The 14,595-nt window shown below is 45.7% G+C and overlaps 2 protein-coding genes across 3 annotated transcripts in view; one reads left to right on the top strand and one right to left on the bottom strand.

Moving 5' to 3' along the window:
• The window catches only part of PHF21B (PHD finger protein 21B), a 553,372-nt gene that overhangs the window by 304,867 nt on the left and 233,910 nt on the right, over positions 1-14,595 (top strand). The gene's annotated exons all lie outside the window — the stretch shown is intronic.
• The window catches only part of LOC137560789 (uncharacterized), a 308,947-nt gene that overhangs the window by 114,014 nt on the left and 180,338 nt on the right, over positions 1-14,595 (bottom strand). Inside the window, exon 10 of the mRNA XM_068271931.1 lies at positions 12,651-13,189. Within this exon, the coding sequence (XP_068128032.1) occupies positions 12,651-13,189 (539 nt within the window). The remainder of the gene's footprint in view (positions 1-12,650; positions 13,190-14,595) is intronic.

Raw genomic sequence — 14,595 nt, 5'->3', positions numbered from 1 at the left:
CTGACTGTTATCACGTCTGATAAGAATCCCCGACTGAGAAGTCAAGCTGCTCCGTCTAGCTTTGCTACAGAAAGATTATAGCTAAGTCTGTCTTCTGTGGTGTTATTTCAAGCCCAAGCCTGCCCCCTTGTGGCTTTGCTATAATGACTCAGCAATAATCATTCCCAGCAAAGCCAGATTTAATTGCTCAGTCTGGGATTCTTGTGACTGCTGTTAACAGACACTTTTAGCAGTGAGGGTGAAACAGAGAGCATGGTAAGTGTTTTCTCTAATGTTCTTACTGATATATATGGTAAAATACATGAGGGGGCTTTGTCTCTGGTTCCCTTTAAGTTGCCCATACCTCTCGATCTGTCACCAGATTGTCAGATAGACTGAATCTGATCAGAGAGTGATCTGTTACTTGCCCACACAGGTGTATATGTGTCCTGATTTGCAGCATGGCTTATGGAATGAGCGCTGGGCATGCAGGGTGATCCCTGGAGAGATGTCAGTAAGTCCGGCGCTGGGCAACGGTCTCATCACATGTAAATTGCTGTTTATGAGATCCGACAATAAGAAGGCGTTTATGGGTGGTAATGTGCGCTGGGTCATTAACTCCACAACACTCAGCGGTTCCGTCCGGCGAGGGAACGCCACCATCAGCAGACCTCATTGCGTATTCCAGACTCCGCCGCGCATTCCACTGGATTCGCTTTAAGTAAGAATCAGACGCTGATGGTTTTGCATCCTGCCTGGCGAAGCCGTTTATGAGATGTTAGATTTGCGCGGCTCGCGACACGTCTGCACTGAATACAAAGTGTTCGGGAACTGAGAATGAGAGAACGCCGACCAGCTGAGGCAATTGTTCTGTTACAGCAGCGCTCACTAATGCTGAAAGGGAACCCGAGGTGAGAATAATATGGAGGCTGCCATATTTATTTCCTTTTAAAGTGAACCAGAGACGAAGCACCCTCATGTATTTTACCATATAGATCAGTGGGAACATTAGAGAAAACACCTACCCTCCTGTCTGTTTCAGTCTGCACTGCACAGCTTGTTTCTTATCAGACCTGATAAAATCCCTGACTGAGCATTCAGTCTGCCTTTGCTATAATGACTCAGCTATAATGATTCCTGAGCAGAGCCAGCAGGGGGCAGGCTTGGACTTGAAAAGACATGAGAGAACACAGACTGAGCTATAAATATTCCTGAACAAAGCCAGACTGAATGCTCAGCTCAGCAAGCTGTGCAGTGCAGAATGAAACAGAGAGCAGGGTAGGTGGTTTCTCTAATGTTCCCACTGATATATATGGTAAAATACATGAGGGTGCTGCAGCCGTGTGGTGCGCGCGATCTGGCGCGCGCTCCCGCTGCCCCCCCGATCAGTGAATGGGAATATAATTCCCATTCACCGATCTAAGTCCCCGGCAGAAATGCCGACGCTTTCTCATCAGAGAGTGTGGTATTTCTGCCCCAGGAAACTTCTTCATTTTAGTTCCTAGATGCGACATCGTTCGCATCCAGGAATTTTTTGAATGTGGCCATCTTGTGGCCAAATAGTAAACTGCACCCACATACCTGTATTGAATAAAAAAATACATTATATTACATCTAAAATTGGCTATTTACCTCCCAAACTAAAATTACCCAAATACATTTTTGTATTAAAAAAAAAATAAAAAAAATTACAATTAAAAAAAAAAAAAAAAAACCTACATAAATAGTTACCTAAGGGTCTGAACTTTTTAAATATACATGTCAAGAGAGTATCTTATTAAATTTTTTGAAATTATAAGCTTGTAAATAGTGATGGACGCAAATTGAAAAAATGCACCTTTATTTCTAGATAAAATATCGGCGCCATAAATTGTGATAGGGACGTAATTTAAATGGTGTAATAAGCGGGACAAATGGGCACATAAAATGCATGGGTTTTAATTACTGTAGCATGTATTAATTTTAAACTATAATGGCCAAAAACTGAGAAATAATGATTTTTTTCCATTTCTATCTTAATCTTCCTGTTAAAATGTAATTACAGTAAAGTGGCTTTTAGCAAAATGTACTACCTAAAGAAAGCCTAATTAGTGGCGGAAAAAAACGAGATACAGATCAATTAATTTTGATAAGTAGCGATAAAGTTATTAGCGAATGAATGGGAGGTGAACATTGCTCGGGTGCATAAGATTTTCGAAGTTGTAGGCTGAAGTGGTTAAGCAATATCAGTTGCCAGGCTGCCCTGCTGGTCCTCTGCCTCTAATACTTTCAACCCTAGACCCTGAACAAGCATGCAGCAGGTCGGGGGTGTCTGACAATATTAGCTGCATGCTTGTTTCCAGTGTAATTCAGCCACTACTACAGCCAAATAGATCAGTAGGACTGCCCGGCAACTGGTATTGTTTAACCACTTGCCGACCGCCCACAGCCCATGGGCGGCGGCAAAGTGGACGCCTAAAGGACCGCAATACGCCTTCAGGCGGCGCGTCCTTTAGGCATGCCGGGGGAGCGATCGCGTCATTGATGACGCGCGCTTCCCCCGGCAACTGGCTCCGCCCACCCGCCGTAACATCCCGCCGGTCATACGGAAGCGCCGGCGGGATGTTAACCCCGCGATCGCCGCATACAAAGTGTATAATACACTTTGTAATGTATACAAAGTGTATTATACAGGCTGCCTCCTGCCCTGGTGGTCCCAGTGTCCGAGGGACCACCAGGGCAGGCTGCAGCCACCCTAGTCTGCACCCAAACACACTGATCTGCCCCCCCCCCGCCCACTGATCGCCCACAGCACCCCTCAGACCCCCCCCTGCCCACCCCCCAGACCCCTGTTTGCACCCAATCACCCCCCTAATAACCCATCAATCACTCCCTGTCACTATCTGTCAACGCTATTTTTTTTTTATATCCCCCCCTGCCCCCTCCTGATCACCCCCCCACCCCTCAGATTCTCCCCAGACCCCCCCCCCCCTGTGTACTGTATGCATCTATCTTCCCTGATAACCTGTCAATCACCCGTCAATCACCCATCAATCACCCATCAATCACCCCCTGTCACTGCCACCCAACAATCAGCCCCTAACCTGCCCCTTGCGGGCAATCTGATCACCCACCCACACCAATAGATCGCCCGCAGATCCGACATCAGATCACCTCCCAAATCCATTGTTTACATCTATTCTCTCCTCTAAACACCCACTAATTACCCATCAATCACCCCCTATCACCACCTGTCACTTTTACCTATCAGATCAGACCCTAATCTGCCCCTTGCGGGCACCCAATCACCCGCCAACACGCTCAGATTGCCCTCTGACCCCCCCTTATCAATTCGCCAGTGCATTAATTACATCTGTTCTTCCCTGTAATAACCCACTGATCACCTGTCAATCACCTGCCAATCACCTATCACCCATCAATCACCCCCTGTCACTGCCACCCATCAATCAGCCCCTAACCTGCCCCTTGCGGGCAATCTGATCTCCCACCCACACCATTAGATCGCCCGCAAACCCGCCGTCAGATTACCTCCCAAATGTATTGTTTACATCTGTTATCTTCTCTAAACACCCACTAATTACCCATCAATCACCCCCTATCACCACCTGTCACTGTTACCTATCAGATCAGACCCTAAGCTGCCCCTTGCGGGCACCCAATCACCCGCCCACACGCTCAGATTGCCCTCAGACCCCCCCCCCCTTATCAATTCACCAGTGCATTAATTACATCTGTCCTTCCATGTAATAACCCACTGATCACCTGTCAATCACCTGCCAATCACCTATCACCCATCAATCACCCCCTGTCACTGCCACCCATCAATCAGCCCCTAACCTGCCCCTTGCGGGCAATCTGATCTCCCACCCACACCATTAGATCGCCCGCAAACCCGCCGTCAGATTACCTCCCAAATGTATTGTTTACATCTGTTATCTTCTCTAAACACCCACTAATTACCCATCAATCACCCATCAATCACCCCCTATCACCACCTGTCACTGTTACCTATCAGATCAGACCCTAAGCTGCCCCTTGCGGGCACCCAATCACCCGCCCACACGCTCAGATTGCCCTCAGACCCCCCCCCTTATCAATTTACCAGTGCATTAATTACATCTGTCCTTCCATGTAATAACCCACTGATCACCTGTCAATCACCTGCCAATCACCTATCACCCATCAATCACCCCCTGTCACTGCCACCCAACAATCAGCCCCTAACCTGCCCCTTGCGGGCAAACTGATCACCCACCCACACCAATAGATCGCCCGCAGATCCGACATCAGATCACCACCCAAGCGCAGTGTTTCCATCTATTCTCTCCTCTAAACACTCACTAATTACCCATCAATCACCCATCAATCACCCCCTATCACCACCTGTCACTGTTACCCATCAGATCAGACCCTAATCTGCCCCTTGCGGGCACCCAATCACCCGCCTACACGCTCAGATTGCCCTCAGACCCCCCCTTATCAATTCGCCAGGGCATTATTTACATCTGTCCTTCCCTGTAATAACCCACTGATCACCTGTCAATCACCCATCAATCACCCCCTGTCACTGCCACCCATCAATCACCCCCTGTCACTGCCACCCATCAATCAGCCCCTAACCTGCCCCTTGCGGGCAAACTGAACACCCACCCACACCAATAGATTGCCCGCAGATCCGACGTCCGATCACCTCCCAAGTGCAGTGTTCACATCTGTTCTCTACCCTAAACACCCACTAATTACCCATCAATCACCCCCTGTCACTGCTACCTATCAGATTAGACCCCTATCTGCCCCTAGGGCACTCAATCACCCGCCCACACCCTCAGAATGCCCTCAGACCCCAGCCCTGATCACCTCGCCAGTGCATTGCTTGCATCTATTTTCCCCTCTAACCACCCCCTGAGACACCCATCAATCACCTCCTGTCACCCCCCTAGCACTCCTATCCATCAGATCAGGCCCAATACAACCTGTCATCTAAAAGGCCACCCTGCTTATGACCGGTTCCACAAAATTCGCCCCCTCATAGACCACCTGTCATCAAAATTTGCAGATGCTTATACCCCTGAACAGTCATTTTGAGACATTTGGTTTCCAGACTACTCACGGTTTTGGGCCCGTAAAATGCCAGGGCGGTATAGGAACCCCACAAGTGACCCCATTTTAGAAAAAAAGACACCCCAAGGTATTCTGTTAGGTGTATGACGAGTTCATAGAAGATTTTATTTTTTGTCAAAAGTTAGCGGAAATTGATTTTTTATTGGTTTTTTTTCACAAAGTGTCATTTTTCACTAACTTGTGACAAAAAATAAAATCTTCTATGAACTCGCCATACACCTAACGGAATACCTTGGGGTGTCTTCTTTCTAAAATGGGGTCACTTGTGGGGTTCCTATACTGCCCTGGCATTTTAGGGGCCCTAAACCGCGAGGAGTAGTCTAGAAAACAAATGCCTCAAAATGACCCGTGAATAGGACGTTGGGCCCCTTAGCGCACCTAGGCTGCAAAAAAGTGTCACACATGTGGTACCGCCGTACTCAGGAAAAGTAGTATAATGTGTTTTGGGGTGTATTTTTACACATACCCATGCTGGGTGGGAGAAATACCTCTGTAAATGACAATCTTTTGATTTTTTTACACACAATTGTCCATTTACAGAGTTATTTCTCCCACCCAGCATGGGTATGTGTAAAAATACACCCCAAAACACATTGTACTACTTCTCCCGAGTACGGCGATACCACATGTGTGGCACTTTTTTGCACCCTAACTGCGCTAAAGGGCCCAAAGTACAATGAGTACCTTTAGGATTTCACAGGTCATTTTGCGGAATTTGATTTCCAGACTACTCCTCACGGTTTAGGGCCCCTAAAATGCCAGGGCAGTATAGGAACCCCACAAATGACCCCATTTTAGAAAGAAGACACCTCAAGGTATTCCGTTAGGAGTATGGTGAGTTCATAGAAGATTTTATTTTTTGTCACAAGTTAGTGGAAAATGACACTTTGTGAAAAAAACAATAAAAATCAATTTTCCGCTAACTTTTGACAAAAAATAAAATCTTCTATGAACTCACCATACTCCTAACGGAATACCTTGGGGTGTCTTCTTTCTAAAATGGGGTCATTTGTGAGGTTCCTATACTGCCCTGGCATTTTAGGGGCCCTAAACCGTGAGGAGTAGTCTGGAAATCAAATTCCGCAAAATGACTTGTGAAATCCTAAAGGTACTCATTGGACTTTGGGCCCTTTAGTGCAGTTAGGGTGCAAAAAAGTGCCACACATGTGGTATCGCCGTACTCGGGAGAAGTAGTACAATGTGTTTTGGGGTGTATTTTTACACATACCCATGCTGGGTGGGAGAAATAACTCTGTAAATGGACAATTGTGTGTAAAAAAAATGAAAAAATTGTCATTTACAGAGATATTTCTCCCACCCAGCATGGGTATGTGTAAAAATACACCCCAAAACACATTCTACTACTTCTCTTGAGTACGGCAATACCACATGTGTGGCACTTTTTTGCAGCCTAACTGCGCTAAGGGGCCCAAAGTCCAATGAGCACTTTTAGGCTTTACAGGGGTGCTTACAAATTAGCACCCCCCAAAATGCGAGGACAGTAAACACACCCCACAAATGACCCCATTTTGGAAAGTAGACACTTCAAGGTATTCAGAGAGGGGCATGGTGAGTCCGTGGCAGATTTCATTTTTTTTTGTCGCAAGTTAGAAGAAATGGATTCTTTTTTTTTTTCTTTTTTTTGTCACAAAGTGTCATTTTCCGCTTACTTGTGACAAAAAATAATATCTTCTATGAACTCACTATGCCTCTCAGTGAATACTTTGGGATGTCTTCTTTCCAAAATGGGGTCATTTGGGGGGTATTTATACTATCCTGGAATTCTAGCCCCTCATGAAACATGACAGGGGGTCAGAAAAGTCAGAGATGCTTGAAAATGGGAAAATTCACTTTTTGCACCATAGTTTGTAAACGCTATAACTTTTACCCAAACCAATAAATATACACTGAATGGGTTTTTTTTTATCAAAAACATGTTTGTCCACATTTTTCGCGCTGCATGTATACAGAAATTTTACTTTATTTGAAAATTGTCAGCACAGAAAGTTAAAAAAATCATTTTTTTGCCAAAATTCATGTCTTTTTTGATGAATATAATAAAAAGTAAAAATCGCAGGAGCAATGAAATAGCACCAAAAGAAAGCTTTATTAGTGACAAGAAAAGGAGCCAAAATTCATTTAGGTGGTAGGTTGTATAAGTGAGTGGAAAAAGTGCCTGGTCCTTAAAGAGAATCTGTATTGTTAAAATCGCACAAAAGTAAACATACCAGTGCGTTAGGGGACATCTCCTATTACCCTCTGTCACAATTTCGCCGCTCCTCGCCGCATTAAAAGTGGTTAAAAACAGTTTTAAAAAGTTTGTTTATAAACAAACAAAATGGCCACCAAAACAGGAAGTAGGTTGATGTACTGTATGTCCACACATAGAAAATACGATCATACACAAGCAGGCTGTATACAGCCTTCCTTTTGAATCTCAAGAGATCATTTGTGTGTTTCTTTCTCCCTGCAGAATCTCATGCACTGAAGTTTCAGGCTGCTCTTTTTTTTCTCCTGCAAACAGCTTTGCCCTTGTCTGTAATTCTTCAGTATGTGAAAGCCCAGCCAGCTCAGAGGACGATTTATCCAGCTTGTAAAAGATAAGAGAGAAGCTGCTCTAATCTAAATAATACACAGGCAGTGTGCATAGAGGGGCCTGGAAGGGGGAATTCATAGCAGAACCACAACACTGAAGAACTTGGCAGCCTTCCAGACACAGGCTGACAAGTCTGACAAGGGAAAGATACATTGATTTTATTACAGAGACTGTGATAGCAGAAAGTGCTGCAGTAAGCCAGAACACATTAGAATAGCTTTTGGAACTTGTAGGATGATAAAAAACAGGATGCAATTTTTGTTACGGAGTCTCTTTAAGGGTTAGAAAGACTGTAGTCCTCAAGTGGTTAAAAGGAAATTTGAGTCGGGAAGGAATTTTTCCCTTTTGGGGCTAATTGGACCATGCCTTGTAAGGGTTTTTTCACCTTCCTCTGGATCAACAGGGATATGTGAGGGAGCGGGCTGGAGTTGTACTTTGTACTGGTCGATGGACGTATGTCTTTTTTCAACCAAAATAACGATGTAACTATGGCAGCCTCCATATCACTCTCACCTCGGGTTCACTTGAAGGGGTGGATTAAACAGGATCACGACGCCGCAAAACGGAAAGCGAAAACTTTGTAAGGGGGTTTTCCACACTGCTGCGGATCTTCGGTGTGGCAGGGTCGTAGCAATAAGGGGTTGCAGAGGTTGCGACCGCATCGGGGCCCTTGGGCTAGGGGTACCCCGAAGGGCCGGTCCTCAACTACAGTATTAGCTCTTTAGTGGTCCTGTGCGCATAATAATCACTTCTATAGATACTTTGAAAAGTGTTAATCATTAACAAGCTGTTCCCCATCCCCTTCTTGCACCTCTGACACTGTAGTTGCCATCAGCAGATTTTGGTGCACCATATCAATTGTTATGTATAGAGTGCTTGGGGGGCCCCATTGTAAAACTTGCATCGGGGCCCACAGCTTCTTAGCTAGTGTGGTGAAAGTTTTTGCAACTTTGTCAAATGCTGCAACTGGTTGCAATTATAGATATTATCAGAAACTGCAACCTAACCATTGACTTAAAGCTATTAGTATCAGAAAATGCAACCCAACCTAACCCTACTCTTACACAGAACCCTCCTCTGCCGGGCAACTAATAACCCCCCTGGAGGGAACGAATAAACCCCCCCCCCCCCCCCCCGATGGGCAACTAATAACCCCTCCTGGAGGAAACACTTGCAGTTGCAAATAATTACAGGCGGGATTACTGAAAGGAGCTGTGCATGCGCAGTTATCCACGGTCCGTACAATGCGCATGCACTGTATGGATAATTGCAGAATCAGGTCGCAATATCTCTCACCACACCGGCACTGCCACTTCAACAAACATCTCCGAAACCTACTGCGATAAGAAATGCAAACACAGCATACGTCAGTCACACAATAAGATTTCTGTTTACTGATACAGTAGCCCCCTATGAAGTATAAGGGTAGGAACACACTAGGCTGAAACGCCAGCTTTGCGGAAAATGCAGTGAAGACGCACATAATGCAAGTCAATGGGCCGCATAGAAAAACGCATGTGTTTGCATTCTGCAGTGTGTTTTTAAAAACCCAGAACTTGCTGCATATTTTTCCAAAACACATCTAAAATGCACATAATGAATGTCAATGGTGATGCAGTGATATTGCGTTTGAGTGCAAAATGCAGCCCGGTGTGTTCCCCCGCCTAAGAGGTGCCTAAGGGCTACAGTGATCCACCCCCTTCCCATCTGAATAGCAGAGCTGGAGCAGCAAAAGCACAATTACCTGCTACGGCACCGGATCCTCACCTCCTCAGCAGCATACCACCATGCAGCAGCATCTCCCCGACTCCCAATGCCAGTCATGTGACCTCAGAGTCTACAGAGGGACGCTGCTGCAGTGAAGAGGAGGGGAGGACTCAGCGCTGGACTAGGCAAGGTAATTGTGCCTCTGCTTCTCTACCTCTGCATATTTCGGTGATAGCTGGTGCCGCCCCTTAGATTTTGCCGCCTGAATAATGTGACACCTCAGGTGGCTTCATGGTAGGGCCGGCAGTCACACAGTTTTTTTTTTTGTAAATTACCAAACTGTTACTGCATGTGCGAAAATCTTAGTGAAAAAAAACAAAGTAAAACATATGCAGTATTTTACCGCCCTTTATTTTTTACTGAAAGTGCCTAGTGAAATGAAGCCTAAATTGTGAAGTCTCAGTACACTGAATAGGAATAGCTGATGTAATTTATAGACTTACATTTTCTGTTCTTCAAAAGTGGTCATTGTTTTTCCCCAAACATGTCTGCATGACTAATTTAAGGCGGAACTGAATATAGTTTTAATATATAGTTTAAAATTGTTTGATTTCTTTTACACACAATTGTCCATTTACAGAGATATTTCTCCCACCCAGCATGGGTATGTGTAAAAATACACCACAAAACACATTATACTACTTCTCCTGAGTACAGCGGTACCACATGTGTGGCACTTTTTTGCACCCTAACTGCGCTAAGGGGCCCAAAGTCCAATGAGTACCTTTAGGATTTCACAGGTCATTTAGCGACATTTGGTTTCAAGACTACTCCTCACGGTTTAGGGCCCCTAAAATGCCAGGGCAGTATAGGAACCCCACAAATGACCCCATTTTAGAAAGAAGACACCCCAAGGTATTCTGTTAGGAGTACGGTGAGTTCATAGAAGATTTTATTTTTTGTCACAAGTAAGCGGAAATTGATTTTAATTGTTTTTTTTTCACAAAGTGTCATTTTATTTTTTGTCACAAGTAAGCGGAAATTGATTTTAATTGTTTTTTTTTCACAAAGTGTCATTTTCCGCTCAGATTAGGGGGCAGATTAGGGTCTAATCTGATGGGTAACAGTGACAGGTGGTGATAGGGGGTGATTGATGGGTAATTAGTGGGTGTTTAGAGGAGAGAACAGATGTAAACAGTGCACTTGGGAGGTGATCTGACGTCGGGTCTGCAGGCGATCTAATGGTGTGGGTGGGTGATCAGATTGCCCGCAAGGGGCAGGTTAGGGGCTGATTGATGGGTGGCAGTGACAGGGGGTGATTGATGGGTGGCAGTGACAGGGGGTGATTGATAGGTGATTGACAGGTGATCAGGGGGGATAGATGCATACAGTACACGGGAGGGGGGGGGGTCTGGGGAGAATCTGAGGGGTGGGGGGTGATCAGGAGTCCCCAGGGGGCAGATTAGGGACTAAAAAAAAATAGCGTTGACAGATAGTGACAGGGAGTGATTGATGGGTGATTAGGGGGGTGATTGGGTGCAAACAGTGGTCTGGGGGGTCTGAGGGGTGCTGTGGGCGATCAGGGGGCAGATCAGTGTGTTTGGGTGTGGCTGCAGCCTGCCCTGGTGGTCCCTCGGACACTGGGACTACCAGGGCAGGAGGCAGCCTGTATAATACACTTTGTAAACATTACAAAGCGTATTATACGCTACCTATGCGGCGATCGTCGGGTTAACAACCCGTCGGCGCTTCCGATTGGCCGGCGGGTTGACGTCGCGGGTGGGCGGAGCCTATTGCCGGCGGATGCGCGCGCATCCAAAACAGTGCCCCAGGACCCGACGCCATTCTGCGTTACGTGGTCCTGGGGCTGCCACTTTGCCGCCGCCAATATGCAGTAGGCGGTCAGCAAGTGGTTAATGGCCATTATTCTGGTTTCAGCATCAGAAACACTTCCTAGATCTATATAATGCTGTATATTGGTATGTAGCCCCGCCCTCCCAGTGATGTCACAGCCTAGGGTGATTAGCTATGCGGAATTCTCCTCACAGACCATTCTGGGAGACCAGGTAATATTTCTACTGGCTTCGGAACTCTCAGTAAACAAACATTCTGCAAAGCTGCACCTGCCAGCAGTAAAGATGGAGATCAATTTCACAATGTAAGAGAGGAAAGATTTTACAATTGGCAAACAATCACTAAATAATTTATAAATGAATATTGTAAAAAACAATTCATTTTATTTATTATGTCATTTTTACTACACTTCCTCTTGTAAAAAGTAACTCTTCAGCTTCATTTGGAGTCAGAAATGAATTTCTAGACAAAAAAATATTTTGCTTTATTTCAACCATGGCAACAGTACACAGCTTGGTGTACAGAACATCCACAATTTCCCATTGCTCTGTGTAATTCACTGGGTGCAGCAGCAAGAAAGAACATGTTTATTATTCTCATATTATTGTGAGCTGTGCTGTATGCACACCTAAAGGCATGATGTGTTTACAAATCAGAATACTTTGCATTTTGTAACTGGCTTCCCAGCCTCAGCCTTCTTCCCAAAGCTTCTAAATATCAGTTCTCTGGGTGGTCAGGTAAATTTACTCTCCAGGATTATCCCTCCCCTTCCTGCCTCATGATTTGTTACTGAAGTGGCTTGTCACAGTGATGGGCCAATAAGAAATCATCGGGAGCTTTTTGGCTTATCAAGGATTGGTTGGGGCCTATCTGACTAGGTAGAAAATCCCGTTATGAAAGGACCTAGTAAAATGACGCTCTGTTCAGAGTAACGTGACTACGCATTCAGGCACCACACCACCTAGCGAGGCAGTTGTCATAGATTTAAAAGTCAAACAATTATAGCAGGCTGCCACTCCCATGTAGCAATTCCTTTTAGGAAATCTTCTCGTTGAATTTTACGATTATATCCACATCCGAATAATATTTGCTGTAATCCTTGCGATGTATAGAGCGGAAGTGGAGAGAATAGATTACATTTTTTTTTTTTTGGCAAGACTGGATTTAACGTAGGAAGGCCAGAAGACCAGCTGCCCATCACCAGGTGGGGCAATAAAAGCTTCGACTCGGAGCAGCTCCTCCAAATGAAATGCATTAGTAGCATTCTTCCTAGTAATCTGCGTGGGTAGACTTCCTTACCCAAAGTTGGCATTTGTAATTGCAACTGGAATACCCCAAAGTGAGGTCTAAGTATAAAAAGAAAATAAAAAATGAATAAAGAAAAGTCTTATACGAGGCTTTGTCTGCCCACATCCATGGCATATCCTGAAGATTTAGAACAACCCCTACCAAAATTGATGAAAATTCCTTCAGAGTCCGAGTCTATGGATTCTAAGATCTGATCCACAATGGTCTCTGGGCTGGAGGACGGTGCCGGAAGCAACGTGGAGTCCCTGGATGAAAGGTCCTCTCCTGAACTTTGGCTGTGGAAAAGTCCTTGCTGAGGTTCACCGTTGTTGTGTGTGGGCGGTAACTGTCCATTTCCCGTGGCAGGCCTCTCCAGCTCAGCCGGAGACTGCGTTTTGGTGGCGGTCATGGAGAGTTTGGAGCTGGAGTGGATGGTGGCAAGGTTGGAGTAGCCTTGGATCTCTAGAAAAGAGGTCACCTCCGACACCGAGTGCCTTCTGATCCCCGTCCCGTTGGTTGCCATGGACTCCATTTCATACTCAGCGACCGGAGTAAGCATTGGGTTGTTGTAGCTCTTGGATCGCACTACGGGATTCTTCGTGAAGACCTCACCAGACTTTGGACAACGTCGGAACATCCGTTTTTCTGTTGAGAACATAAAATAACACAACCATCAGCCTGAAGATATACAATGAGGCTTCCAAAATTGAGCTTATGGGAAAAAAATGCCTATCTGCTTAAATCATACTTGAAGTAGCAAAATAATGTAGGCTTAGATACTTACCTCAGTAGCTCTGAAGCTTCCTGGATCCTGTTACAGCCCACCGGTACAGTGCTGTGCCTCTCTAAACCTATTTGGCAAGAGCTTGTTGAATAGGTTATTTGTGGCCATGCTCCTCCTATCGTGGACAAGTGCCGCTGGACTGGACATGCACGGATCATTCTTGCACTCACGCAGACCAGAGGAGCTTGCCAAAGGCGAGGAGCATGGGCAGAGAATGAAGAGGGTCCTGTGCTAGAACGTGGGGGCTCTATGAGTAACCAGGATGCCTCTGACCAACCAGGGGGGGTCGAACGCCAGTCCTCAAGGGCTGAGGTCCTCACACATTTTTGCCACAGCTCAAATTAATTGATGGGGCTGAATCAGGAAGGGTGTGGTTCATCAAGTAGGACACATTTTTCCATTTTCAGTCAGTGCCTAAACACTGGCATGGATATGGTCCTCCAGGACTGGAGTTTGACGCCTGTAACTCGGAGACTTCCACCTACTGAGGTATCTACAGTACCTCCCTCTCCTACCCACTTCAGGTGTACAATAAAACATCACTGTACAGAATAACATCGTAGCTACCATTGACTGTAGATGATTAGTCCCAGAATTTCTCGTCCAAGAAGCATTATGGTATCAATTGATCGATTTGTAGCTCTATATCAGGGATAGGGAACCTATGGCTCGGTAGCCAGATGTGGCTCTTTTGGTGGCTACATCTGGCTCACATACAAATCAGTAGGGGTTGATTCAATAAGCTACACTGCTCAAGCAGTGCAGCTTAGTGTGACATCGCAAGTAACATTTTCAAAGTAAGCACGATACTGCTGTAGCATGCACTACTAACTTACTTGCGCTCCCCCCAAAACTAACGGCCGCTCCAATTGTCCCACTCTGGACCCTGTCAGGTCCAGTGACTTTGTAGGATGAGATCCCCGCACTTCTGCCCAATAGGCTGCCTGTCAAGTGACAGACAGACTATTGGGCCAATCAAATCTCGTCCTACAAAATGAATCAACCCCCAAGTCAGCTAGCTAATTGTACAAGCTGTTAGTCGGTATTTCTCCTGTCTGGCTCTCGGGGAAATTGCTGATGTTGCTGAAACCCAAGAGAAGCTGAAGACGTGTCTGACACTTCCGCTGCCCGGCGGATCAACTGTATACACATCACCATGGCAACAGGGACATGAGCCCTCTGCTGCGCATGCACACTGTCCCAGTTTGAAACATATTGTATGGCTCTCAGGGAAATACATTTTAAAATATGTGGCGTTTATGGCTCT

Source organism: Hyperolius riggenbachi, chromosome 3 (assembly GCF_040937935.1).
Source record: "Hyperolius riggenbachi isolate aHypRig1 chromosome 3, aHypRig1.pri, whole genome shotgun sequence".
NCBI classification, from domain to species: domain Eukaryota; kingdom Metazoa; phylum Chordata; class Amphibia; order Anura; family Hyperoliidae; genus Hyperolius; species Hyperolius riggenbachi.
The sequence above is the reverse complement of the archived record's forward strand: the minus strand, read 5'-3'. Positions and strand labels throughout refer to the sequence as shown.